General features: G+C 37.2%; 1 protein-coding gene across 3 annotated transcripts; it reads left to right on the plus strand.

The window, feature by feature from the left end:
- The first annotated feature begins 2 nt into the window (after positions 1 to 2).
- rapgef3 (Rap guanine nucleotide exchange factor (GEF) 3) lies at positions 3 to 27352 on the plus strand. 3 transcript variants are annotated; one of them, XM_030138989.1, is made up of 28 exons: positions 3 to 144; positions 2271 to 2356; positions 8495 to 8539; positions 14184 to 14290; positions 15028 to 15149; positions 15728 to 15905; positions 16008 to 16092; positions 16292 to 16352; positions 17408 to 17484; positions 17585 to 17731; positions 18576 to 18682; positions 20021 to 20109; positions 20206 to 20284; positions 20973 to 21123; positions 21270 to 21352; positions 21478 to 21508; positions 21693 to 21768; positions 21986 to 22123; positions 22817 to 22914; positions 23028 to 23153; positions 24119 to 24300; positions 24390 to 24480; positions 24581 to 24631; positions 24752 to 24839; positions 24942 to 25006; positions 25095 to 25149; positions 25279 to 25350; positions 26598 to 27352. In XM_030138989.1, exons 1-28 carry the CDS (start codon positions 93 to 95, stop codon positions 26714 to 26716), a joined length of 2661 nt encoding a protein of 886 aa, XP_029994849.1. In that variant the 5' UTR covers positions 3 to 92; the 3' UTR covers positions 26717 to 27352. The 3 variants fall into 3 exon arrangements, with proteins under 3 accessions (XP_029994849.1, XP_029994851.1, XP_029994850.1); XM_030138991.1 differs by lacking the exon at positions 3 to 144 and adding an exon at positions 1645 to 1778; XM_030138990.1 differs by lacking the exons at positions 3 to 144; positions 2271 to 2356 and adding an exon at positions 4406 to 4807.
- The last annotated feature ends 377 nt before the right edge of the window (positions 27353 to 27729 follow it).

Genomic DNA, 27729 nt, shown 5'->3' on the forward strand with positions numbered 1-27729 from the left:
TGTGTCCAGTAACACTCCCCACAACTCACATAAACTTCACTGACTGAGAAATTATCCTCAGACATGTGAAAGGCACAAACGCTGAAAAAGAAATGGAGACAACGACAGAGCAGGGAAGCTACTGGACTGAAAATTCTTCCCCTGGTGAGTTACCCAAAATAAGTTCGAATAATTAAAATGATTGATTTTTGTTGAAATATTTTAGAACTGAAGATGTAAAATATGATTTCTTCTTAATATACAATACAGCATATATATATGTAAGATTGTCTGACTTATTATAATTGTATGGCTGACAAAATTTAATGATTTTCTGTATTTATTGTGGAAATTAATTTTACCAAAGAAATAAACTATCTCAATAACAGTAGATAGTCCTCCAAATATTGCTTTGGATTTATGTGATACACTGTAGTGTTAAAGCTTGTTCCATTTGCTTGATGTAACCACGTGGCTGCACTGAAGTGGTTTAAGTGAAAGAACAATGCTCAGATATTTAAAGCATTGTGAGTTTCAGGATGACCATCGTTGTCTGCTCTATTGTCCTCATTGTGAGTAAGTGTCCCCTGCACTGATTCAGTACCTGTTTGACCGTGGGGTCAGACAAATAAAATATGTGTCCTTCCCTGTCACTTCTAGGTGTCCAAGAGTAAGGAAGGAAAAGGCATGTGTGCGGGCGTGTGTGTGTATGTTCATGTGTGTTCGGGTTTGTGTGTGTGCTTTGTGTGTACCACCAGACAGGCATAACAAAGTTGGCAAAGTAGACATTCCATGGGCGTAGATATGTTGCAGGAAATCCCACTCCCATTCCCAAAGGATCGAAATAGAAACACACACTCAAGTATACAGAAAAAGGGAAAAAGAAAGTTGCACACAAAGACACACAAACAACACACTTAACAATATTACATTTTTATTATGGTAATAATAATTTATATATGCTTGTAATAAGTGCATAAAAACTGCATAATTGCAAACAGACTCTTAAAATTAGATTTTTTCTTATTAAAAAGGAAGCACTTAGTTTAAGAGCTGCTCTTATTCTCACTGAAGGAGAGTGTTATATTCACAGGATTGTGATTAACAGATTTGAGTGTAAATTTAGGTATGAATTGCATTTTTCTGTACATATGCAGACTGCAGGGCATGTATCTCTTCAACAGAGGGCAGCATTTATTTACATGTGACAACAGACTATGGAACCAGGGACCTGGGTCAAAGTGTCAGGAACCTACATTAAACATTGCTGTGAGATGAAACTGTTTGATGATTATATAACCTGTATAATATACTCTGTCTAATGTGAAATGATGTCAAAATCATCTAGATTTTTTTCTCATTTTTTCCTACATTTCTGATATTGTCATTATCTTGTGTAACAAAGTAGGCTAAAATTGCTCTACAACTATTATATTTAGCTCAGATTGTGCTGAAACAGTTGTGTTGTTGTGCACGGAAGACAGTCACAGTCACTTTGTTAGATGCAATCACATAGACTGTAGCAATGTGCTCCTCCTTATCAGATAAATGTTCAGGTTTGTGTTCCCTCAGGACGTCATAAGAAGGAAAACTAGATTCCTTCATCGTGTAAGTTCTTAATTTGGCATTGTTAAGTCCCTGTGAGGCATTCTAAAAGGACAGAGTCACACAAGATAACTAGCGCACATAAAAGTTCAGACGCACACCGCACTTTTAGTCTGGTTTGTCTTGCTTACTTTAGTACTGGCTTTCGGTGCAGCTGTGATCAGAGTATCCTCATGGTTTCACGTCTAAATTTGGTAAGAGTTAAGCTACTATTTTGACTGAGAAATTGTGTTACATGATCCTGCAGTTGCTTAGACTTAAAGGGTGAATCATTGTTTTGCCACAAATACTAATGAAGGACGGCGTTGTAAAGAAAAGCTAAGAAAACAGAGAGCAGGAGATGTTCTTTGTGTATGTCTACTGGGGAAGCCACAGTAAATTGACTCAGGCATTAAAGTACAGGAAGAACAGGCCTTTGCTTGAACAATAGCTGGGATTTAAAACAAGTCTTATGTAACAAGTCCAGTCTGCGAGGCACAGCTGACCATGATCCAGTTAAAGCTGGAGGTGAATGGGAAATTAGAGCATTCAGTTGTACTTGTCTCAGAGTCTGCGTCGGCCTATTGGTCTCTGCTTTGATTTGACTAATTGCAGAGAAGTGAACAAGCATAACAATGCATTCCCATGTTTCTGTCCTGGCTGCTACAGTAACTAATTGTTGTCTTGTTTCTTCATGCTTGACATAGATACTGTTCATGACATTATCCCTATGGAGAGCATGGTCAAATCCATCTGTTATCCACCTAGACGCTGCACACCAGAGAATGGGGAAGTAAGTAATCTGCTTTTTCAGTGTTGAATACTACGGCAGACCTGTACAATGCAGCACCTGAGTTTGATGAATTCACTATAAATGGGGTCATAGCAGCTGGAAACGTGCACAAAGGAAATCCACCTTTTAACAAGCACTGTGCAACACTCGTGCAGACAGACATTAAGTGCTGTTCTCTACTACTTTCTGCCCTTGAAACAGTTTATCTGCACGTCCATGTGCTTACAGACCCGCTTGAGCCAGACAGCTGGACACCCTGATAAGTGTGTATACAGAGTTCTGCAGTTTGGGCTGAGCAATTGTACTGAACAAACTAGACCATTCAGTGCCTGCAAGGAACATTATGCCTCCTTCCACTTACCCTTGACTTAGTCTCATATTATCAGGTGAAAAACTGAACAGGTAATTCATAAACATGGGCCCGGAGCAAAAGCATGTCTTATTTTCATTACTACATATACTTTCATTCAATTCCAGATTAAAACGTAGCCATAAAATAGGGTAGGTTGAAAATAAAAGTGTGAATAGTGGTTCTTTGGATTTTTTATTTATTTATTTATTTATTTATTTTACTTTTGATCCATTTACATTACAGTACATCAGTGGAAAATCTTCATTTTAAGTCTGATTAACCCATAAAGATCCAAACATCCACCATCTACCAAAATCATCTACTAATATAAACTGTTTAATCCCTGTCGATCCACTAAATCATGTAAATAATTGGTATAAAATACAGTTTTTCATCTTTTCATGGTCATCAGATATGACCCACTGGGACATCCAGAGGCCCTGTAGTAACTGTGGAAACACTGTCATCTTCTACAACATTGATTCACCAGTAAAACCCATGGAGTTTGATCAATGATAATGAATGGAGACACTTGGTTTTCTGTTCAGTTAATGATATTTTTGCTGAAAAAGTCACTTTTTCTTCAGTTTTCTCTATTTTTAAAATAATATTCCTAAACTTTGCTCTAAGCTTTTATGAACATCTATTTGATTAGTATATTAAATATAGAAAAATACCTGATTTTAATTGAAAAAAACACAAAATACAGAAGATAATATTACAATAAGTGGTGATAAACCAATTAAGGATGGTTAAATATGGAGAAAAAATGTATTTGGGAACTGCACTGTAAAAAATGACAGTAGAATTAACACCAAAAAGTTGGAAAATTGCAACATAAAAAAACTGTAAGTGACAATACAATGCAAAGTTGTTTATTTGAAAAAAAAAAAAAATTGTGTTAACGATTAAATCAAATATAGCTGTAGTTCTTACAGGAAGAGTATGTGAACAAAACCAGATTTGTATGTAGAAATTCTGTATTTCTATTGTTTTATTGTTGAAATAAAAGTGTATTTGCTTTTTAGTTTAATAAAAAAGTTATTTAAAAAAGTAAACATTTAACAATGTAACATTTTAAACTTGTAAATTAATTGGTTGGTAGAGTTGGTAGAGCGGCTCGTCCAATAACCAAAGGGTTGGTGGTTCGAATCCTGACTTTGACGGTCCATATATCAAAGTTTACATGGAAGACACTGAACTCTAAATCGCTCCCAGTTGGACCTGGTGGATTTGGAAAGTGCTCTGGACACCATGAAGGTGGAGAAAATGGGCTAAATAAATGCAGTCCATTTACCATTTAAATCCAGTGTTAAATCTACATGTTTAAACTGTTAAATCTACATGTTTAAAATGTTAAATCTACATGTTTAAAGTGTTAAATCTACATGTTACTCCACACATATGTTTACAGCTGAATGTGTTTTTTTTTTTTACAGTATTGTTCTGGTAACCACAGCTGCCAGTTTTTTTCTGTAAAAACAACAGAATTTTTTTACAGTGTGCCACAAATGTCACACTGGGTCCTAATGGGTTAAAAACTAAATTTTCTAAGTTTGTTTTTAAAATGTAAAGTTTACATTTGCCAACACACACAAAGTACATCAGTGTGAAGTAAAATAAATCAAACGCCATTAATTAGGCGTTAAAAAAAGGCCAGGGGAGGCTGTCTCTTGTGCGTTTCGTCGCCAAAACGCGCACTTACGCACCTCCGTAACAAAGTGCGCCTGTGCTACGACGGATGGCTGCGCATTTCCCGGCTCGTCCTTAATGAGGCAGACACGATAAGTGAAGCGACCGGTTCGTGTTTTGGATAAAGGATCCGTAGTGCCGTCTGGATTCGGTGCGTAAAATGGGAAAGTCTGGACTGCCGCCGTCGCTGTGCAGGGTAATGACCGGCTGAGGGGGTCTGGTTCATCTACTTGGCTGTAAACGATGTCTGGAGGTGCCGAGTCCGTGTGCAGACCCTCTCATCTTCTGGAAAGTTGATCTCGGTTGTTTTGATCGGATACGACATGCATCTGTTTCGGAGTTACCATTATCAAGTGTTCCCGGACCGCTACTCTGGGGAAACGCCGACCATTAGAGGCATCAGCTGGGTATGAAGCTTGAACAAATATACTCTTCTAGATAACTTAGAATGATAATGCAGTAATGAGAAGTAACAAGGGTAATAGCACCGCAATGCCCTTTGTTATATTGCCTTTATTTAGACATTTTTATTCAATATTTAATCCACAAATTGTCAATATATGGTTTTTAAACTCCTTCATTTCTAAATAAGATAATCACAGACTCAGTTGCTTTTATAAAAATCATCAATCTGTCACTAGAATAATAATAACAGTAATGAGGAGTGACAAGAGTAGTATCACCACAATGCCCTTTGTTATATTGCTTTTATTTAGACAGTTTTAATTAACATATAACCCACAAATTGTCAATATATGGCTTTTAAAATCCTTCATTTCTAAATAAGAAAATAACAGACTGTTACTAGAATAGTAATAATACAGTAATGAGGAGTGACAAGAATAGTATCATCACATTGTCCTTTTGTTGTATTGCCCTTATTTACATATTTCCAATCTGTATATAACCCATAATTTTTAGCATCTTTAATGTCTAAATCAGGAAATCATAGGCTCAATTTTTTTTTTTTTTTGAATAAATATCAATTTTCCAGTGACTTTAAGGCTTTTCACTACCCATGTTAGTTTCCAAAAGCCTGGTATAATAATAATAATTGGTTGTAAAACTGGTCCTTATTATAGTGCATAATGAATGTCTGACACATTGTGACTAAAAACACTAAAAGCCATTCCATTTGTTAAAGTGACAACCTCCTACCAGCATTTAAGAAATGTGCCATTTTATGCTGAAACTCTTTCTGTATTTTTACAAATGGCATGAGCAGTCGGGAAGGTGATAAGGTGATAAAAGCTCTTAATGTGACATCAGGGTAAAACACAGCAGGCATAACACTTCCTCCACCATGGCATATGTTTAATTCCCCAAAACAGACGTTTGCAAGTATTTCAAGAATTGCTTCCACTAGACTTTGGCATATTTTTCTATTGTTTTAGCAGCTCGGGTGTGGAGACACAGGAAGGTAACAAAGCACAAAGTTTTTATTAAACTCTGGTTATAAATAGTGTATTGTTTATTGTTCACCTTCACCACAACAGCCCTGCTCAGTTTACAGAACAGATCGTAGAAGAATGCACAAAGGACAGGATTTTGTTTCCAGGTCACAGGAAGACAGAAGAACACTGGCAAAGGTACATAACTTCTAAATTTACTTGACTTTTAAGCATCAATAGGCCTCAAACAGCTATAAATCTCCACTGGCTGGATCCTGACCCTTCTGAAGTTACCAGCCAAATATTAATGTCACGAAAAAATGAGATCAAAACTGTAATATCTGAAATATTACAGCCTGATTTAGCAGGTTTGACAGTCTGCACTTTAGTATTACCTTATATTACATGCTCCACATATTTTTAAATATCACATAGTAGTTTAACTTGTCACTGAAGCGAGGGAGCTATGTTTATTGAACTTATCTTATATGTAATAAATTGCTTGAGACAGCTTCCATCGAGAAGTGTAGTGTTCAATCATAAAATGAGATAGTCGCGGAAAAAAATATTAGACCATCAAAAGTCATCAAAAACAACGGTTATGCAATCAAGTACTAACTCCTATATGTACCATGTGACTAAAACAGACAGAAAAGAAAACATGGAATGCCTAAAAGCACTGTTTTTGTCAGTACAATGCCATAGATATTGATGTAAGAACTGAAGTGATTTTGGTTATTATCAAGAAAACATGGAAAATGGATAGATATCAGCTCTTAAATTAAACTCTTATGAGCTATTTTTGTTGTTATCATTATATTTGTCCAAACAAATGTACCTTTAGTTGCACCAGGCATTAAAATGAACAGGAAATTGAAGTAAACAATGATAATATTTTTTTTTGTGACTGTAAATGCATTGACTTGACATTATACCCATGATTCTTTACTTGACAGGTTCAAAGGCAGTGAAGTGAACAACATAAACAGTATTTATTTTGATGAAATATAATATACTGCACCACATGTATTGGTCTTTATTCAAATTACAGGAAGTTTCATTTTCACCCAAATGTTTTCAATCCCTGTTGATACTGATTAATTCTTGGTATCCACAATGAGCTCAGTTTTATTGACAGTATGGCTTAAACTAAATCCGTCTTTGAGAACATGCAGTAGATTGACTGTAACGTGGGCTAAACTGCCCTCATTTTTCTGTCATTATTCGGAGATGCCAGGACATCGACCCTCCTGTCCTTCTTTCTCCTGCATACCAGTGTTGAGACAAAGCAGAACAAAATGCCACACATTCATCAAGGTTACCACTGGTATCTGTGTTTCTACAGCCCAAGATGGACACTGGTTTTTCCACATTTTTCTTTACTCAGGGGAGACACATATCATTAAAACTATGCCATACGTATTTATATTTAGTTTTTATGAAACCCCATCAGAAATAAAATCACGACCAGAGGAAACACTGAGCTTCAGCTTCATGCTTCTTCAAGCTTTTCACCTACAAAAAGAGAATTGAACAGGGAGCTAATGAGTTTCATTACATAACAGTTGGTTTCAAAAGATGGGCAGTGTGCCATTCAGGCTATAATCATGTGATGTACTGCAGCAGAGCGCAATGCAGACCATACAAAAACATGCCACAATGTCTGCTTACAGAAGGAGTGGAGACAGTTGAACAGATCTGTATCAGAGACATGAACATTTTTTCTCTGAATCTTGATCGATACAAAACATTGCTGCATGTGTAAACAGGGGCCATTTTTTCTATATTCAAAACACTTCCACAATCTGTTTAATCAGTGCTAAAAGACATAAATGTTTTCAGCAAATGCACATTTACTTGTATTCCTATATCATATTTAAAAGGTATTCTGCCTTAAGCTTGAACAAACAATTGTAAACTATCGAAAGTGTCCATAAGTTCGTATTCACAGCCATTCACATATCTCTGACATTTTAATTACATTTACCAACCTTACCTTGGGAATACAGGTGCTTGACTGGAGTTACTCATGCGCAGGGTCATAAAAACATAAAAACCAAGCAGCTAAGAGGAAGCCCTAACTTAAGCTGAAATACAGACATTTCAGATCGATTACTTCTACTTAACAGTGTGTTTTAGTCTTGGTTGCTCATATCATGATCTGAGTCTGGTGCAATAAAGGCAGTAGACCTACACAATTGGATCTTCTTTTTTTTTTTTTTTTAAAGCCTGTGATTTCTGAAAGCTTTTCAGAAGAAAGACAAGTACTGAGTTAAACCTTGGTAAAGTGAGTGGCAAGGAGGTATGTGCTTTCCTTAGCTGATGTCTACTTTTTCCTCCCACTTCATCACACACACTCAACACCCACCCACCCACACCATTCTGAAGACAATAGCAACACGGTAAAGGTTGAGATAATGTATTAGTGTTGACCTTTGTCCCAACGAAAAGAAAATAATTATTCTTTCTATCTTAATAGTGCAGCTTGGTTATGTGTCTTTATTTTGGAGTAACTGCAGTCAGATATCTTCAACTACCAGTCCACTTAGTTCTGCTACCCCGAAAGCAAGTTATCTGTGTTATTTCAGAGGTTCTAGATATGGAGAAATGGCTCAGCTGTGATAATGTTGTCCTTTCTTTCTTTCTTTCTTTCTTTCTTTCTTTCTTTCTTTCTTTCTTTCTTTCTTTCTTTCTTTCTTTTAGACTCCACTGCCAGAGGCTCTGAATTCAAAGGACACCATGAAGCAGGTGTGTATTCCAAAGATGGTGAGCCTGTCGTACATTCGCTCCCCACAGCCAAAAGTAATTCAGTGTTCTCGGCGGTGATTCTAAAAACCTACTGAACATAAGGAAAGGAACATCTACCAGCTGGGAGTAAGGGTAGTACCCTGTAATATCAGTAGAGTTTACATATTAGTTAAAGTTAGAAAGGTAGATAGTATTTAGAGCATAATATGTGACATAATCTGGCTAATGTTTATAATAATTTACCTGAGGAAACATCCCAAACACAACAAAAAAGAGTGTTCCTTTTATATTCAGTATTTCTGACAGCTATGTAATCATATTTTCCACTAAATATCAGCTCTATTCCTTTGTTTTGTATTAATACATTATTTATGCACATTTTTTGTTCCTCCATTTATATTTGTAATACTGTATGTGACAACTTGGCTTTTTTCCAAACTTGTCACATACACATTATGAAAAATTATACCTCTTTTTGTCCTAAAAACCATTTCCTCAGTGTATATTCTGTATATCTTACTAAGACAGTTGGTCACATGATGTAACACCAAGGGATTTGGGGTATCTAAGATGGCTACTCTGGATATGTTTTCTGTTGAAGTAAATAGAAGATCAATGCTCCTCAAAAGATCACAGCTGGAGTTAATCTTTGCATAGGAGTTACATTGATGTGCAGATTTTTTCTTGTTCTGCTTTAGTTATATAATAATCCAACACCTCGTAGGATGATTTACCAATGGGGATGAGCATGTTTTGATGATTTACTCCATGAAATTTTTACACTTATTACTGGTTGTTAAGTAATGAGTCTGTACATCATCATTGTGCCCCTAGCCATAACATATCATGCATCACCTGAATAATTTCTTGATTAAATCCACAAAAATTGTCACACTCATGTTTGTACTTGTGTTTTTGGCCATGAAAGCCTAGATTACTCTCTCCTGGTAGCTTTGAGCCACAGTGACCTCTCCTATCATCCAGATTTGCAGTGCTTGCATCCTCTTAAACTGCTGAACTTGTTCTTTTGTTGTTATAATATCCTGCATTACTACTCATGCGAGTCTTAAAAAACACATTCCTAACAGGGCATGGAGTCACAAGGAGTCTAAAGGGCACTCCAGAGCCCTGTTAATTGACTTCCCCACCCTCCTACGACCCTGCCTCACCCAGCCCAGGACCCTCACACTACTTTATCTCAGATTTTCAACAGGCTCCTGAAGACAGATTCTTTACAGCCCCGATAACAGGGTTTGGCATGGAAAGTAGATCCAGTTTAGAATCAGGAGTCTCACACTGAGAGAAGAAGTAGCCTGAGAGACAGCAAAAGAGACACTATCTTTTTTTAAACCCACATAGATTTGATGCCTGTGGATTTTTGTTTTGCTAGAGAGAGAAGATGGAGAGGATAGAGTAATCAAGTCTGCGGGAGGCTGGTGTTGCTTTGTTTGGTTGCCTAGCGAGTATTGGCTCCGCATCCCAAAAAGTCACAAATGAGTATCATACATAATGACTGAGCTGAATAAGATGGATTATTTTTAATCACTGCTTTGATTGTGCTTTTTCAATTAAGACACAGTTGTTTTCTTTAAAAGTGGACTAGCTTTTGAATGCAAAACATATTTCTAGCTATATTTTCTGAATATTCCCTACACTATTACACGATCAAAACTCTATAAAATTGAGTATTTGTCATTTTCACATCCTTTTTTTAGTACTCTTGGTCTCTGTGGTGCTTTTATTTTGCAAATGTAGTGCTTTGTGTGCTTGCAAACATATTGGCATTCAGTTGCTGTTCACATGGGAATTTAACCCGACACGTGTGCAGTGTAAGACTAGATATAACTGGATCTCCAGAGAAAGCAGAAAGAATCATGCATTTTCATTTTACAGAGCCGCATTAAGTTGCTCTTCTCACATAGTGTTCATCTCTGGCCGCTCTTTTACAGCATAGCCCACTGGAGTCACTGAGAGAGTACACTGCAAAAATCTAAATCTAACCAAGTGTATTTTTCTCATTTCTAGTCAAAATATCTCATCACACTTAAAATAAGACATAATCACCTAAAGAGTAACTTTTCAGTGAGATATAAGAACTTATTTGTAGACAACAGATCTTGAAAATCTTATTTCAAGAAATCTTACCTTGTGCCATAGGCAGATTTTTTTTTTTTTTTTTTGCTTAATTCAAGCAAAAAAAATCTGCCAGTGGAACAAGTGAAAATTATCTTGGTAAGATTAAGTTCTTATATCTCACTGAAAAGTTACTCTTTAAGTGATTATGTCTTATTTTAAGTGTGATGAGATATTTTGACTAGAAATGAGAAAAACACACTTGGTTAAATTTTGATTTTTGCAGTGTAGGAGAGAACTGTCTCGCCTACAAAGGAAACATCCAGAAGTTGTACTCATCATAATTTCCCCCTGTAAGACAAATGCATTAAACCACATTCTACACACTTCACACATTTAGGATTAGAAGTCATAAGGCTGGACCAGACTGGAGTTAGCAAACATGAGACAGAAAATATGTAATTATAAAAGAAAATGCAACCACATTACGCTGGTCTGTGTTGTGGATCTGAGCAAATTGTACAATCTGTAGCACAGCTGTTCTGCAGGTAGCCCTGCAAAAAAAAAGCAGGTGTAGTAATTTAGGATCCCAGCTAAAGACCATATGGCCATATAATTTTAACAGTTCAAGTGTAAACTGCTTACAAGTTGATTATAGAGTTTTTTCTGGTTTTTAAAGTGTAGTCTATTGCCTGAGAAGGGCCTCAGTAGCAGAATGTACTGTACTCATAAAATGGGTTATGGTTGAATGTCCAAACCTCACAGATAACCTGTACTTTAGTCACCTCCCTTGTCACTGAATAGGAGTTATCTGTGTATTGTACTTTGTCACCGATTGGTGCACCTGTGGGAAAGGTGTTGTTTTACTCTGTAATCCGACTCAGATTGAGGAGTCACCTGCACAACACATGAGTTGTAGATCCAGATAACATTAATAGATAACCTACTTGAAGAAAACAAATGACACACAATCCACCAAGTAGTGTCTGCAGAAGTAAATCACAGCAAAACACAATAAACCATGAAACCAAATCTCTGGTTTTCTGCGCATTTGCATGATTGCCAGGATAAGCAGTGAAAAGGCCGTCAGTGAAAAATGGGTTTTGATATTGCTTTTATAAGAACAGGGTTTAGGTAATGGAAAATTGCCTCACCAAGAAAATACGTTTTGCTGTTGACATGCCTGAGAATGTGACCATGGGAGTCCCAGGGGGAAAACGAGCTCCTGGGAATACTGGTGACCTCTGCACAGCTTAATGGTACACGGCCATGGTAGATGCTATGTGGCACATTTACTTTACTGATGTCAGGTCTGGGAACACACCAATGTGGGAATGATACATTGAAGTTGAGTTACATCATAATTAGCAAGTTTGTATGATCTTGGATGTAACAGGCATGTGTCTCTGCCCCGAGTGCAGGTGAAAGGGCAAAGGTCATGTTGACATTAAAGAGGCAGAGGGACAGTCACACTCACAAGCCACCGCTGTTTGTAGATGCCCAGATGTTTGTAGTGTCCATGATGGTTGGTCCTCATCACTTTAAAGGGTTAGGGCTTGAGTCTAGTACAGTTTTATTTTAATGTGCGCTTTGCTTTTGTATTGCATCAGTAGTGTTTTATTTATAGTTTTTAATTTTCTCTTCTCTTTGCGTGCCTGGTTTTATATAACTGTGTATTTTTATTATTGTTTTATATTTATGTTTTTGTTTGAAGGCACATAGTTGAAACACTGTAAGTGGACATAATGTTGTATGTCTTCTTCTTCTGGTTTTTCATCTGCTTCTTGTTGTTCTTGTTCTAAAAATATGGCTCAAACATTTACTTGGATATTCAAAGATGAATATTTAAAGATTTTGGTGGCCAGAGGTTAAGAATGTGGACAACTAAGGTTTATTTAACTAAAAAGTTAAATTAAAAATAAATAAATAAATAAATAAAAATTTATTTATAAAAATAAAGTTATTAGTTGTGGGGATGTAGGAAAAAAATTGGTTTTGGCAATATATCGCGATATTTCATTTCACGATACTGTATCGATATTAAAAAGTACTGTATCGATATTTTTAGGTATTTATTCAACTGCAGATATGGCGGAGGTTCATTTTTGCTTTTTGGTTTTCTTTTTTGTTTATATTTTATTTAGTATTATTATTATGGTTTTATTAAATAATGGTTACTTGAAGCATCCTAAAAGTACTTTTTACTGTCTGAGAGAGGCAGATTTTAGTTCCTTTGGAAACTAGGAGAATTATAAAAATGTTGTGACATAGCATTAGATCCTGTTCTGATCAAATAAAAATGTGTTTAGTATTTGTCCATATTTCTGGTGTAATTAAATTCTTCCAGGAAATAATCTTAAAAAAAAAGAAAAGAAACAAAAACAAAAAAAAGCTTTTTTTTAACAGTATCATGACATCTCGTGATGTATCATATCATGATCCTAGTATTGTGATGTGTATCATATTACCAGATTTTTGCCAATACACACCCCTAATTAGCTGTCACTAATGTCAACTTATCAGTTGTACAGATTATAATACACAGATAGTAGATGCATTTGACTGAACTTATGGTTCTTTTTGCATCTACAGCAGCTTTTTGATGTGTAGAAGAAATGCATTGATTCACATTTCCTCACAACTCTACTAAACAAATGCAAAAGTCTTTTTATTTTCACTCTTGACTTTTAATGCATCTCAAGACCACTTCCAACGCCAAGAGGAAAATCCAAAGAACAAACCGCCAGCTGTCTGAGTCACTCGTGGAATCACAAGACTGGCTGCAGGAGAAGTGAGAAGGCTTAACAGGGAGGAATGAAATAAAAACACTATTCTACTTTTGTCAATCATTAAGACAGTACGTATTGTTGGGGGGGGTAGTCAAATGTAATTTGCTTTTGAATTGAGGACAAAGCATAAAGAGTGAAAAGGTGAGAAATAAGACAATGCACAAACAAACAAACAAAGAATAGTCTTGTTCCATACAGTGCGGCTTGCTTCTGCATCAGTGGCTGACAGGTTTTACACTCCTGTCTGCACTGTAACCTTTTTTGGTTTAAGACGTGATCTGAGTAGTGTGTGTTTGTGTGATTCTGGAGGCGGGGGGTAGGGGGTGAAAAAAAATCACAAGGTTCAAAGGAAATACACTACATTGAGGGTGGTCGGAAAGAAAGGTTTGCTGTCGCTTTGTGCCGCCCAGAAAGTGAGTTATAGGGGCTGGGAACTCAGTGAGGTGTGGGAGAGCTTAAGATAGTTTTTAACACATTCCCTTCTCCCCACAGCCCACACACACCATGTTACACTTCAACGCCCTCAGAAAACTCCACTAACGCTGGTGACGTACATGCCACCACACATGGCTTTTATGTTAAGAGAGAATGCAAAGAAATAAGCCTGTCTCTCCTCCAGACACATATATTGCAAATAAGTACTTGCTGCATTTACTGTCTCACAGAAAAAGTAGCTTTTTCAGTTAACAACACCATTCTTCTTCTTCTGCTCTTTCTTACTCTGTTTTATCACAAACTAAAAACAACATAAATGAATGATTTTTTTTTTTATGTTTATCAAGTTTCTTTCAGATCGTGTGGTAAAAGCAGCGAGATCAGTGTACAGTGTTGTGATCGAGAGGAACCCGGGTCTGATCCGAGATAGAAAACATCACCTCAAAACATACAGGTACGTAATCTGACAACATTATTCCCTCCATGTTAGAAATATAATATCATACGTATTCTTTTTTTGATCAGTGTATATTTATTAAGTCTTTCGAACATACAAAAAGTAAGACAAACACTGAGACATATAGCAGAGGTATAAGACGCCACAAAAAAAAAAAAAATAATAATAATAATTAAAGGGTTCCACTATGTAACCTCCCAATCACTTTGTACACAGCACACATTATCCAGAGTCAAGGTGCATTGTCAGCTGTTCTACATAAGAAATAAAAGGATGCTATACCACATTAATCTTCCCCATTGATCCATTCAATGTGTATCTAATCTTTTCAACTTCAAGGAAAAACCTGACATCACATATTCATCTGCCAAAGGTGGGGGGGGGTTGTCATTCTTCCAATTTAAAAGAATGAGTCACCGTGCTAAAAGGGAGGAGTAGTTTCTACTATTTGATTGTCGCCTTTGAAGAGGGAGATCTTCTAATGGTACACCAAAAAGTCCGATAAAAGGGCAGGGGTCAATGGTCAGACCTGAAATTGCTGAATGCACTTCAAATATTGAAGACCAGAATGCAGTTAGACTTGAACATGACCAAAAAGTGTGAAAGAGAGTAGCAGGTGCTTGTCTACATCTGTCACAAATAGGATTAACTCCTGGGTAAATTTTGGATAACTTAACTTTAGACATGTGAAGTCGATATCATACGTATTCTGACCTGGATCACATCTTCTACAGACAGTGTTGCTCAGGGAAGGAGCTCGTCGACTGGCTGATGAAACAAAATGAATGTCTCCAGTCGAGAAGCCAAGCAGTTGGTATGTGGCAGGTGTTGGTGGACGAAGGAATCCTTGTACATGGTAAGAAGGAAGAGAATTTTCTAAAGAAATGTATCATTAGGTCTTGGAAAGATTAGAAACATCCAAAAATAGCATGACACATTAGCATGATATTTACTATGCAGGTCTTTCTTAGCGTGTTGTTGAAATATGTGGAATAACTGCACAATTTTTTTTTAGATAATTTGACAAAAGTGTCAGAAAGCACTCAAGAGCTTCGCAAAAGTACTTGAATGGCCTCAAATCTGGTGACTGAGTCTGCCAGGACATATGTTTTACAATGTGCTTTTCCTCAGTCAAGTGTTAACAAACCACTTATACTCTTTTGACTGATCACTATCCCCCTGAAAGAACCCACTTTAATCAGCACAGAAGAGCTTCATCATCCATTTAAGAACACTCAGCATAGATTTGCACTTATTTCCATATTATTTGAGAGAATAGCAGAGTTTCTTCGAAATAGAAAGTGATTCCATTTATTCATTTACTTTTTTTTAACTCATCTGTATGCAGTGTGAGTGGGGTTTTGGTGTTTTAGTCATTTTCTGCAAATACTATTTATGTTTTACTGACTGTCTTTATAATACTTCTTCATGTAGTCAAACAGGAGTTGAACTTCCATGACAAGGATACCCAGTTCTACCGCTTCCAGGACTCGGAGTTTGGTCTAAACCACATTACCAACGACAAGGACTCAGAGGATGAGCTGCAGGAGGCTCTGTCGCTTCTGTCGCAGCTCGGTCCTGATGCTCTGCTCACTATGATCCTGAGGAAAAGGTCAGTACTCGAGAATGAGCCTACGATAACGATGATGACAGATTATTGACCCCTTGGTATTTTTCTATGGTGTTTGATAACAGTAAGTGTTCCTTTGCTCAGCCCCAGTCAAAGAAGTGCAGAAGACCTGGAGGTCATCTATGAAGAGCTGCTCCATGTCAAAGCTGCTGCTCATCTCTCCACCTCTGTCAGTAAATACTCCTCTCTGCTCCTGATATGTTTATGTCTACATGACTTTGATAACAGTAGCTGTTTACCAAAAGAAAACACCAAAAGAAATGTGTAGGTGCCTCAGATCTCTGAACCGCTTTGAGACCAGAGAAAAGCAGTGGAAAACAGCAGTGAATCATGGATTTTACTCTGCTTTTTGATCTGTTGTTGTGTAGGTGCGTAAGGAGTTGGCAGCAGTACTGGTCTTTGAATCACATGCCAAAGCCGGAACAGTCTGTGAGTGTGACAACTTTGCTGATGTTTGACTTTGTGTGGTAGACTGCTGTGTTACACACACCTTTCATTGTACTGATGAACTACAGGGCCCTCACACACTCACATGTGTCTTTCCTAACACCTGCTTCTGCACAGCAAACCTCTCAGACATCCATTATACACTGTTGCCCATCAAGTTGGAATAACATATTTTTGCCTCATCTCTTGAAATCATCATCATCACCTTTATTTGCAGACTTGGGAGTCCATTTAAAAACAAACAAACAAACAAGAAATGATTGTGACAATGTGATTTATTCTTGATAAAGTGTAACTGGAACTCAGTGTGTAATCATCGAACCTGATCAAAGGTGATTACTGATACTGCATAAATACAGTGGTGCTGTGGATAGCACTTGTGCCTCACAGCAAGAAGGTCCTGGGTTCAATTCCAACACCAATCAATGGGGGTGGGACCTTTCTGTGTAGAGTTTGCATGTTCTCCCTGTGTCTGTGTAGGTTCTCTCTGGGTGCCATCCAAAGACATGCACTTATAGGTTAATCGGTATATCTAAATTGCGTATAGGTGTGAAAGTGATTGCTTGTCTCTATATGTTCAGCCCTGCGATGAACTGGCGACATGTCCAGGGTGTACCCCACCTTCACACATAAGTAGCTGGGATAGGCTTCAGTGACCCACATGACCCTAGTGAGGATAAAGCAGTTCATAAATAATGAATGAATAATTTAAATCATTTAAAAACAAAAGTATTCCAACTTTATGGGCATCAGTGTATATACTGCAATAATTATATTCTCTTTCAAATATACATATTCTTCACCTTCTCAGTCGAGGAATATTCAAACATCTGAATGCATGACAGATCCATGACTGATTATAAAGTAAAGGCAATTGCATGTTTTATTATCTGTCTGGAACATGAGTCACATGGGCATAATAAACTAACTGTCTGTATGTGCTCTTTAAACATGATATTATGCAGCTACACTGTTCATCCACATGAGCATGTGTGTAAATGACTATGCTTGGTCCTGACATCCTTTTTGTGATTTAGTGTTCAGTCAGGGGGACAAAGGCACTTCATGGTACATCATCTGGAAAGGCTCTGTAAATGTAATCACACACGGGAAGGTAAATTGCAAAATGAACTTGTCACTTCTCAGACTATTTCCACATGAAATGAGTTCAGCCTTGTTCGAATAATGAAATGCTGTGTGTTATGTGCAAACAGGGCCTGGTAACTACATTACATGAAGGTGAAGATTTTGGGCAGCTAGCTTTGCTGAATGATGCACCCCGAGCCGCCACCATTATATTGAGAGAAGACAACTGTCATTTCCTCCGCGTTGATAAACAGGACTTCATACGCATCCTCAAGGTAATGTATGTGTGATGACCTCATTTCTGAACCTTAGCTTTGTATTTATCAGACCATATTGGTAAGATAAGGAGCTAACCAAAGCCTAAAATACTCCCAAAGCCATATACACTCACAGTCAATGAAAACTTTGAGACCATATCTTTCAACATAATTTTTAGTTTGAAACCCTAAACTGTAATTTTTTCATATGACTCATTTGTTTAGGATATTGGCGTACAGAAACAAAAATCTAAAGTTTCAAGAGTAATTTCAAAACAAAAAACTTAACAAAAGAAAATGGCACCTGCCAAACACAAAGTCACAACAGTAGCGGTCCTGGTCAGAAGTTGTCACGCTCTCTCGCCCTGGATGTGGTCTATCGTCACCAGAGCCTGTGGTGTTGTGGCGTTCAACCAGGTTTGTGATTGTGGGTTGGGAACAGCCCATACATAGGCCTGGCTATATCACTGTAGCTCAAACCGGCCTCCACCATACCTAGTGCCCGGAGACGTTGTTCATGTGATAGACGTGGCATGATGCTGTTCACTGGACTAACAATGGTGGCCTTTTTTGGGCCTTTATATAGGCCTTCCAAACCAATCCTCAAATTGTACAGATACCCACTGAGTATTGCTCAGTGTGTATTTGGCCCACTTTTGCAAAGAGACCAACCCATGTGCAATGAACCGTGACAATATGACAACTCATCATTTTCTCAACTACTATCAATAAATCCACAATGAATAATTACAACCCCCCTACAAGCAGAAATATGCATACATTTCTACCTCAAAGTTTCTATTAACTGTCAGTATATGTAACATATATACTAAAGATGTGTTTGGGCTGTGGTGTTCTTTAGGATGTGGAGGCTAATACAGTGCGACTGGAAGAACATGGGAAAACTGTGTTGGTGCTGGAAAAGAGCGCTGAATCCACAGAGTTAGGATGTGCAGGAAACAACAGCAAGTAAGTGAACTCTCAAAACATACTTTACGTAGGTGTTGACAGGTACGAAATCATGCCAATAACTCAAACACTGTGAGGGGGATCCTTTGTCAGATGTGGTAAAAGTCAAATTAAAGGAGTGTTATCTAACACTCTAACAGAAAAGAAATGGACTTCAACCCTGCCTGGTTTAATGACTTGTTATCAGCGCTGAAGTGTTTTAGCAAACACAAAAGTGAATTAGCATGATGTTGACTTTTGTTTTACATCACTCTTACTTGTTACAGTGCATACATAGCCACACACTGCAGCCATCCTCTCCACGTCACTGAACAATCAGAGCTCAAACAGTGTTCCATTTTTTCCCCAGTGCCTTTAGACAACGATCCCTTAAATAAGAGTTGTGACGTAGCTACAGTTTGTGATGGATGACAAAATATTTTACAGTTTAACAGTCAACATATGATCTGTAACTATGATCCCTGTGATCCATTCAACTATAATAGGATTGTAAACACATGTATTATGTTAACTGCTACTTCCTTTTTGTGCAATCATAATACATGTAATTTCTATTGATTTATTCAAGTTCCCCTCCAGTCTTATATAATATACTGAATAACCTTTTTGAGTAATAATAGTATAATATAAATAGTTACTTTTCCATGTATGAGCAGTTGTGTCTTAATGTTTCTACAATTCATATGTAAAGGTTGCAAACCAAGCTCTAAAACTCTCTCATGTCGTCACAAATCCTGTTCATACGTACACATCTTACACTTTACCAGATCGTACAACATTCTTTATGAATCCACAGTGAAGTCCAAACATAAAAATCCACTAAAGTTCCTGAATGAAAGAAACATGCTGTGAATGACCCAAAAGGAGTTGCATGTATTTACATTTATGCTAAAAAGGAACTCAAGGAAGCAATGCAAAATGATGCATAATCAAATATATTAAAGCCATAAATACAGCCTGACCAAACAAATAGTCCCACGCTCTTAACATTTCATTGGACTATCTTGTGGTTTTATCGCTGAATGCATCCACCATGACATCAGTTTGATAAGCTATGCAATGTTGCAACATTTTTTTGGCAAGTAATGTTGCTGAACCTGGACCTGACCAACTGAGGCGCTAAGCATGATGGGTAACCACTGATCTGCCTCTGTCTTCTCACTCTGATGCACCCATCACTCAGGAACAGGGTCAATCTGGACTTTGAGACCAGAGAAAGACCACATGACCTTTTTCCACTTAAACACAGCCTGGGGCCAGGCTGTATATCTGTACTGTCATATAGACATGAATGATGGCAGATCTTCTATGTTTTCTGTTTCTGGCTGCTCTCTACAGGTACACTGTAATGTCAGGAGCCCCTGAGAAAATCCTTGAACACCTTCTGGAAACAGTAAAGCTGGACTCAAATGGAAATGATGCTATAGGTGGGAGCCTCAGGACATGTGCTACTGCTATTCCTTCAACATGAATACTCTTAGTCAGGTCAGAAGTCAGCACTGTTTTTGTTTGTCTCCCTACAGATCCCTGTGTAACTGACTTTCTGCTTACACACAAACTCTTCATGCCCTCCAGTCAGCTGTGTCCTGCTCTGCAACACCAATATCCTCTGACGGTCAAGCAAGAAACACAACTGATAACACAAATGATAAGGACAATCTGAGTTCCAATACATAACTGATACTTATTATGGTAACTGTGATGAATATAGTATACAAATACTACCACTACTACTATTAGTACTATTAGTACTACTACTACTGTTACTACTATTACTGTTACTACTATTACTACTACTGTTACTATGACTACTAATACTATTACTATAACAACTACTGTGAGTACTTACTACTGTTACTGTTACTACTACTACTACCACCACCACTATTACTACTACTACTACTACTGTTACTCCTGTTACTGTTACTACTACTACTACTACTACAGTTACTGTTACTACTACTACCACCACCACCACCACCACTACTACTACTACAACTACTACTACTACTACTACTACTACTACTACTACTACTACAACTGTTACTACTGTTACTGTTACTACTACTACCACCACCACAACCACCACTACTACTACGACTACTACTACTACTGCTACTGTTACTGTTACTACTACTACCACCACCACCACCACCACTACTACTACTACTACTACAACTACTACTACTACTACTACTGTTACCGCTACTAGTACTACTTCCTATACTCAGCGTTTCATGTTGTGTAGTATTTGCTCTGTCTGTGTTGTTCTCCTTAACCTCATCTGTACCTACTATGCGGAGCTGTCTGAGGGTTCAGAGCAGGAGAAGGCAGCCTACATTCTCAACATAAAGCAGAAGGTAGTGAAGCTGATCGGCCAGTGGGTGGCACTGTACGGCCTTCAGCTGAAGGAGGACCCCATTGCTCTGGACTGTTTGGAGGTGAAGTTGAACCCCTTTTAGGTTAAATACAGCCCAGCTTTTTCCTTTTCAGTGAACAGTTGTCGTTCTGTTGTCCCAATGCAGACATTGTAAGCAGCATAAATAATATTTTTGCCTTTTTCAATGTTTGTATTTTACTGAAACAGGGGCTGAAGAAGGAGGTAGCAGGTGATTTCCGTCTGTCCAATGTCCTGAAAGAACAATTTAGGGAAAGGAGGAAAACAAAAGTGTAAATTATACCTTTTAACTATACACTGAAACATACATACTTTAATGCAATCTAAATTCGTAAGCAAAACATATTGCAACATAGTATCTAATAATGTTTTTTCCTTTTTCTGAATACCTGAAAAGTTTGGAGAATGGGTACCAGTCACTGAACAGGGTAAGCCTGCTTTGCTAGAAACTGTTTTCACAAATTGGGAACATGATGTTCTGTTCTAGTGTAAAAGAAGGAAATGTTAGAAGATTACAGATAGATGACATTTAAATAATTTCAGTGAATGTTGGAATGTCTGTTGACAGTTTTATGTCATTGACTTGCTGAGTAACTGTGCTTTTATCAACAGAACCACCACTTTGACTGGTTTTCAAACTGTGAAGAACCAGTAGGACGGTTACAACCAATCCGAGCGCAGGATAAAGGTGAGTGAAGTGATTATAGATACTGCATGTGCACACATGCACAATGAAACAATAAACTTGTATATTATACATGTATTTGATATCTACAATACAGCAGTACTGATGATTAGCTCACATTTGCTTATGTATGGCATCAGTGAAAGTTTATCATATACTTTTGATATAATTGCTCATCTGTTACCACATAAATGTATTTTTTGTTTTTGTCTTTTAAAAGTGTTGTATGAGATCTACCAGCCAGACAACAAACCTCTCACTGTCATGCTCCCGGTGAACACGTCTGTACAGGATGTGATGTCAGCTGTGGTCAAACCTGGAAATGATCACGTCCTGGTCAAACTAAACTCCACAGGAGGTGGGACCCAGATAACAACTAATCTGACACATGTTATTTTACTTGTGCATTGAAATCTTTAATGCACAGTACTGTGCAAAAGTGTTAGGCCACCTTTTAGCTTCATCATTTTTGCAAGGTTGAAAATACATCATACATATTCAATTCTCATCCTCTTTTCTTCAGATACAACAAGAAAATACAGGAAATATGTGCACAGCCTTAAAAGACACAAAAAACTGAAGTAATTGCATTTTTAAAGGTTAATGGTTGAATGAAACCTGGTATAAAACATCAGAAAATTAATGCAATAAATCTGTTATTATCCGAACAAAAGGGCTAAAGACATGTCAAGTGCAGAGAGAGAGATCATTCTATATACACTTTGGTTTTTAGAAGCTGGTTTTTTCCCCGAAACTTTTGTTTTTACTACTGTACTTTACATATATCCAGATTGGATCTGACTACAGAGACTGAGAAATGCATGTATGTGGTCATTAGAACTTTACTAAACCAACAAACCTAATTTTGGCGTAGGACTTTTGCACAATGCTGTATATAAGTAGATTTATAACATCTTCTGGACAAGTATTTATAGTTACATACTCAGATTTAGAATTCAGATTCTATAGAAGTCGATTTATTTGATTTTCCACCTGTATTTGTCATTTCATTATCCTGAAAATGATTTGTTGATGTGTTTTATGCATTCAGAAAGAGCTCAGCTGAAGCTGGATGCGACTGCAGTCTACACAGCCCTAGGACTCAATGAAAGACTGTTCATTTGTACAAGCAGCCAAGTGGAACAACTGGTGAGGAAGCAATAAGGCAACTTCACCCATAACAAATTCTGATAGTGCTAAATAGTTATCATGGTGCAGAAAGTTTGGTTCTATACCTCCCTTTTTTTATCTTCCAATGCTAGACTCCCCTAAAGGAGCAGCAGGGACCAGAACAAGGAACAACAGAAATCCTGGAACAGATGAGCTCCAAAGACATCGCTAATGAACTCACCAGTTACGACTGGGAATTATTCACTGCCATGCATGAGGTAACATCATAACTAATAGATATAACCAGTAAAATGAGCTTATAGTGTTACAGATACAGTAAACACAGCAAATATGGAATATTTTAAGTTATCAGGTGCAGATCTGAGTCAAGCCAAGGCTGAAACTGATAGTTGGATGTTTCCTTATTTCATCAAAAGAACAGGTATCACTTACCTAGACGTGTCTGAGTCACACTCCTTTGGCAGACTTTGTCATTGTATCATCTTTGAGATCAGATATCTGAAATGTTGAAACAGTTCCTGGATGTTTCACATGTTTCTGACAGTAGTGGAGGAAGTATCCTTCAGTAAATAACACTAGTAGCAGCAGTGTAAAAAATACTCAGTCGACAGTAAAAGTCTTGAAACCCAAGTACAAAATTATTAGTAAATTAGTAAAAGTGGTGAATGACACATTTCACAAGATCTATATTACTGGATGATATTTATTTTTTGTACATCTTTAATGATGCATCTAGTAATAATTACCATATCTACAATTAGTTTAATCTTTGATAAAACATCCTATTTAGCATAGTGTTTGATTACGTCCGCCAAGGAACAGCGGAGGTTATGTTTTCATCAGGATTTGTTTGTTTGTCTGTCAGCAAGATAACTCAAAAAGTTATGGACGGATTTTGATGAAATTTTCAGGAAATGTTGACACTGGTACAAGGAACAAATGATTACATTTTGGTGGTGATGAGGGGGTGCTGATCTGCCTTGGTGGAAGTCTGTGCTATCTGAGTGCTTTTCTAGTTAGTTGATGTAGTAAATGATGTTAACTTGCAAGCAACTTTTAAATAAGTTACTTATCTGTAATATTGTTGATTACAGTATTTGCCTTTTAGATGCAGTGGAATAATGTCAAGAACAGTACAAGTACCTGACATTTTAATGAGAAAAAATCTATTAAGTTACATTCCACTATAGTTTTTGAACAATGTGTCCCTGTGTCTGTCTAGGTGGAGCTTGTCTACTATGTATTTGGTCGTCATAAATTCCCAGGTGCCATCACAGCTAACCTGGAACGGTTTGTGCGTCATTTCAATGAAGTCCAGTACTGGGTGGTGACAGAGATCTGCCTCTGTGAAGACCTGGTGAAACGAGCCATCCTGCTCAAGAAGTTCATCAAGATTGCTGCCGTGTAAGAGTTACAGCATTACTAAGCATTCACTTAAAGAACAGTACTTTGTTCAATTTGGACACTAATTTTTCTCTCTTTTTCTGCCACAGGTTGAAAGAGCAGAAGAATCTCAATTCATTTTTTGCTGTGATGTTTGGTTTAAGCAACAGTGCTGTACAGAGGCTTTATAAGACCTGGGAGGTGAGAAATATGTGACGGAAACAGTGATGCAACTGTGCCACCTTTTACGGATAAACATGACAGTTAGTACAATACTTTTTGTTGTTATGTTGTGTTACAGAGAATACCCAGTAAGACGAAAAGAGTCTATTGTGCTTATGAGAGGCTGATGGTAAGTTAAGCAGTTACTCTCATTTTTGTGAATTTCATGAGTGCTATTTTTTGTCTAATGAGCTTATATCCTTGTAGTGTTGAGTGTTAATGTAAAGGATTTGTCTTCTGCTGTGTTTAGGATCCTTCACGCAACCACAGAGCGTACAGACTGGCTGTGGCCAAACTCGGCCCCCCTTACATCCCCTTCATGCCTCTGCTGCTCAAAGGTACCATTAACACTATCACTTTTAGAGCATAAGATGTGAATGGAAGCAAGGTGATACAAGGATATTAATCACAGTCATTTTAATCTTCCCATTTTTACCCAGACATGACATTTATCCATGAAGGAAACCCAAACTACGTAGACAAATTGGTCAATTTTGAGAAGATGGTGAGAGAATAGTCTTTTCTTAATCTGAGCTCTTCTATTCTCCTTTGTTTGTGATTGACTTGACTTCATTATCTGTCTTTTGTTGCAGCGGATGATTGCCAAGACAGTGAAAATCGTAAGAGGGTGCAGAAGTCAGCCTTACGGTGAGTTGTCAAAATCTGGCAGATTCATAGCACTTGTATCCTACATGATTTAAAGAAAGGTTTAACAGCTGCACTTTGATTTTTTATGTATTTGTATTAATTAATCAAATTCCTCTTTTTTCTCTGTAGTGCCTTCATCTCCACAGAGGGGCCTCGCAGATCGGATGTTTCTGGAAGGGCCCTCAACTCGACTATCTACATGTAACATGCATCTGTCATTATTATCTTTTTATAGTTTTTTAAACATAGATCAATTCATCATTGATATAAATATTACAAGTTACAGTATCTATATGTAGTCTGCATATATACATATATTATAAAACTTATTAAAAAAAAGGGGGCAACACATCAATTCAGTCTGTCAGTTTGTCATGACAGTGTCTTCGTGGCTTGCATCTGATGTTAAAATTGTCCAAGCAATTGCGAAAAGTGATCCAAATGTCTCTGAATTTGTTAAGTTTATTCTTTTTCCCAAGTGCAGAAATCACCCCCCTCAGCCACTATGATAGACTAAACCAGTGGTTTCCAACCTTTTTTGGCTCGTGATCCCATTTTAACATCACAAATTTCTGGCGACCCCAGACATTCAAAACAGGGACATTTTTTTACTAAAATTAATTTGTTTTTAATCATGTAACAGTTTGCTATGCTATGTTGCAAATAAATGTTAATTTTAGATGACATTTAGTCTATACAATGTATCTTATGGACAGAGGCAGAAAAGCCAGGTGTAGATTACTGCACAAAGTGAGAATTTTATTTTCCTTGGTCAGGATATGTACAGTCAGTCCAGCTTGACAATTAATACTGAAAAAAAAAAAAAAAAAAAAAAAACCCTCAATCTATGAATTATGAAAGAACTGCAGTATCTTAAACCAGCCACAATGAACATTTGAAAGATAAACAGTACCACAGTGCGTCAGTTTCAGCTTCACAGTTTGTCATGTCTTTTATGTAATGCGATTGTCTCTCAACTCACCATATATTTTTTAGTAGTAAGTTTTTATTTTTTATCAATTACTAGAAATTTCAGGCAACCCCAAGTGGGGTCCTGACCCCAAGGTTGAAATCACTGGCCTATAGATTTGTTGTTTTTTGCAGGATCTACCAATGTACTGTTTGGCTTCCAAAAGACCAGTTTCATGTACAGCCTTTGTGTTCTTGGAGGTTACAAAGGAAGAACATTAAGGATGCACAGTTATCATAATAGTGATAGAAAAAAATTATTGATAGAATTGATAGAACAAATTCATTACTTTACCCCAAAAACAAATTACCTTTGGACACTCCTACATACAGTGGAACCCCCCTTTCTTCTGGGCTGTTTGGGTTAAATTAGGGTAATTTAGCTGTGGTAATATATTGTTTTGTTAACCTTTTATACTGAAACAGTTTGGATTGACTATTTAACCAAATAACTGAGTCTGAATTTCTTACTTGTCTAGACTCAGAGCACGCCCTCCCTCTGCGGACCCCCACCAACATCCGACACTACATTCAGAACCTCAAGGTGATGGACAACCAGCGGAAGTTAACACAGCTATCGAGAACAATTGAGTGCTGAGACATTATCTGCTCATGTAGAAAGGCCATTGAACAGCAGCACGACTGCATCAGGATGAACAAAACTCATTTTCTCATCTGAGTCAAATGGACATCTGGATGTGTTGGCTGAGTGAACATGGATACTCACTCGGTTTCGGAGAGCTCTGTCAGCATGGAGTAGCTTTCTGCAGCATGCACAGCAATGACTCTAATGTTGAAGAACAGAATTGAATTCACAGGACTTGTGGGACACCTATTATCCAAAAAGCCTTACTGCACATTACTTTTGGAGTGTGCACCACTGTGGAAAATGATCCACTCACAACAGCTGTGGTTATTGAAGCTAGTCAGCCGCACAATGTTACATCTTGTACAGTCAAGCAAAGTATGCCTGTCTTTGTTGTCAAGCTGTTTTTATGTGAGTTTATGAGTTTATATAATGATGTTTGAGGAAAATCCACACTAGTGGTTTTAAACAAAGGGCCCTAAGAACACATGTGCTTTACCACAGCTAATCAGTTTAGGTCAGTCATTTGTGCACTTCTTTTTTTCACATTAAAACTAATATATTGTATCAGATCTTTTTCAGTTACAAAACCACTGACATGCATATAATTTCATACAATATTTTCTAAATAAATTATTTTCTCAGTTATGTGTATTCAGTGACAGCACAAGAATTTGTAAAAAGGGAAATACTTTATTTTAAGTACAAACCATAACAGGTAAAAACTGACTTCCAAGAAAAAACCCTTTTATCCAAACCCCGACAAAACACGTTCTCCCCAATATGGGGTGAGAAAAATTCACAACACTTCAGTTATCCATTGAACTCAAAATACTCTCCTTATCACAAATATGTACAACTTCTTTTTGAAAGTCCAGGAGAGTGAAAATGGGATAAAACAAAAAAAAATAAAATAAAATAAAAAACCAGTGCCTTCTCCTGATGTAACCATGTAGGGAATAGTGAAATTATCCCATTATTATAAATAATGAGCTGACATGAGTTCAGTATAAAATTTTCATCGA

The sequence above is a fragment of the Sphaeramia orbicularis genome, chromosome 7 (genome assembly GCF_902148855.1).
Source record: "Sphaeramia orbicularis chromosome 7, fSphaOr1.1, whole genome shotgun sequence".
NCBI classification, from domain to species: domain Eukaryota; kingdom Metazoa; phylum Chordata; class Actinopteri; order Kurtiformes; family Apogonidae; genus Sphaeramia; species Sphaeramia orbicularis.

Excerpts from the sequence above, each read along its gene's own strand:
- rapgef3 (XM_030138989.1), top strand. The coding sequence starts at position 93 with ATGGAGACAACGACAGAGCAGGGAAGCTACTGGACTGAAAATTCTTCC. Across the intron at positions 18,683-20,020 it reads TGTGCAGGAAACAACAGCAA|GTACACTGTAATGTCAGGAG; the intron begins GTAAGTGAACTC and ends TGCTCTCTACAG. Across the intron at positions 25,150-25,278 it reads GTGCAGAAGTCAGCCTTACG|TGCCTTCATCTCCACAGAGG; the intron begins GTGAGTTGTCAA and ends TTTTCTCTGTAG.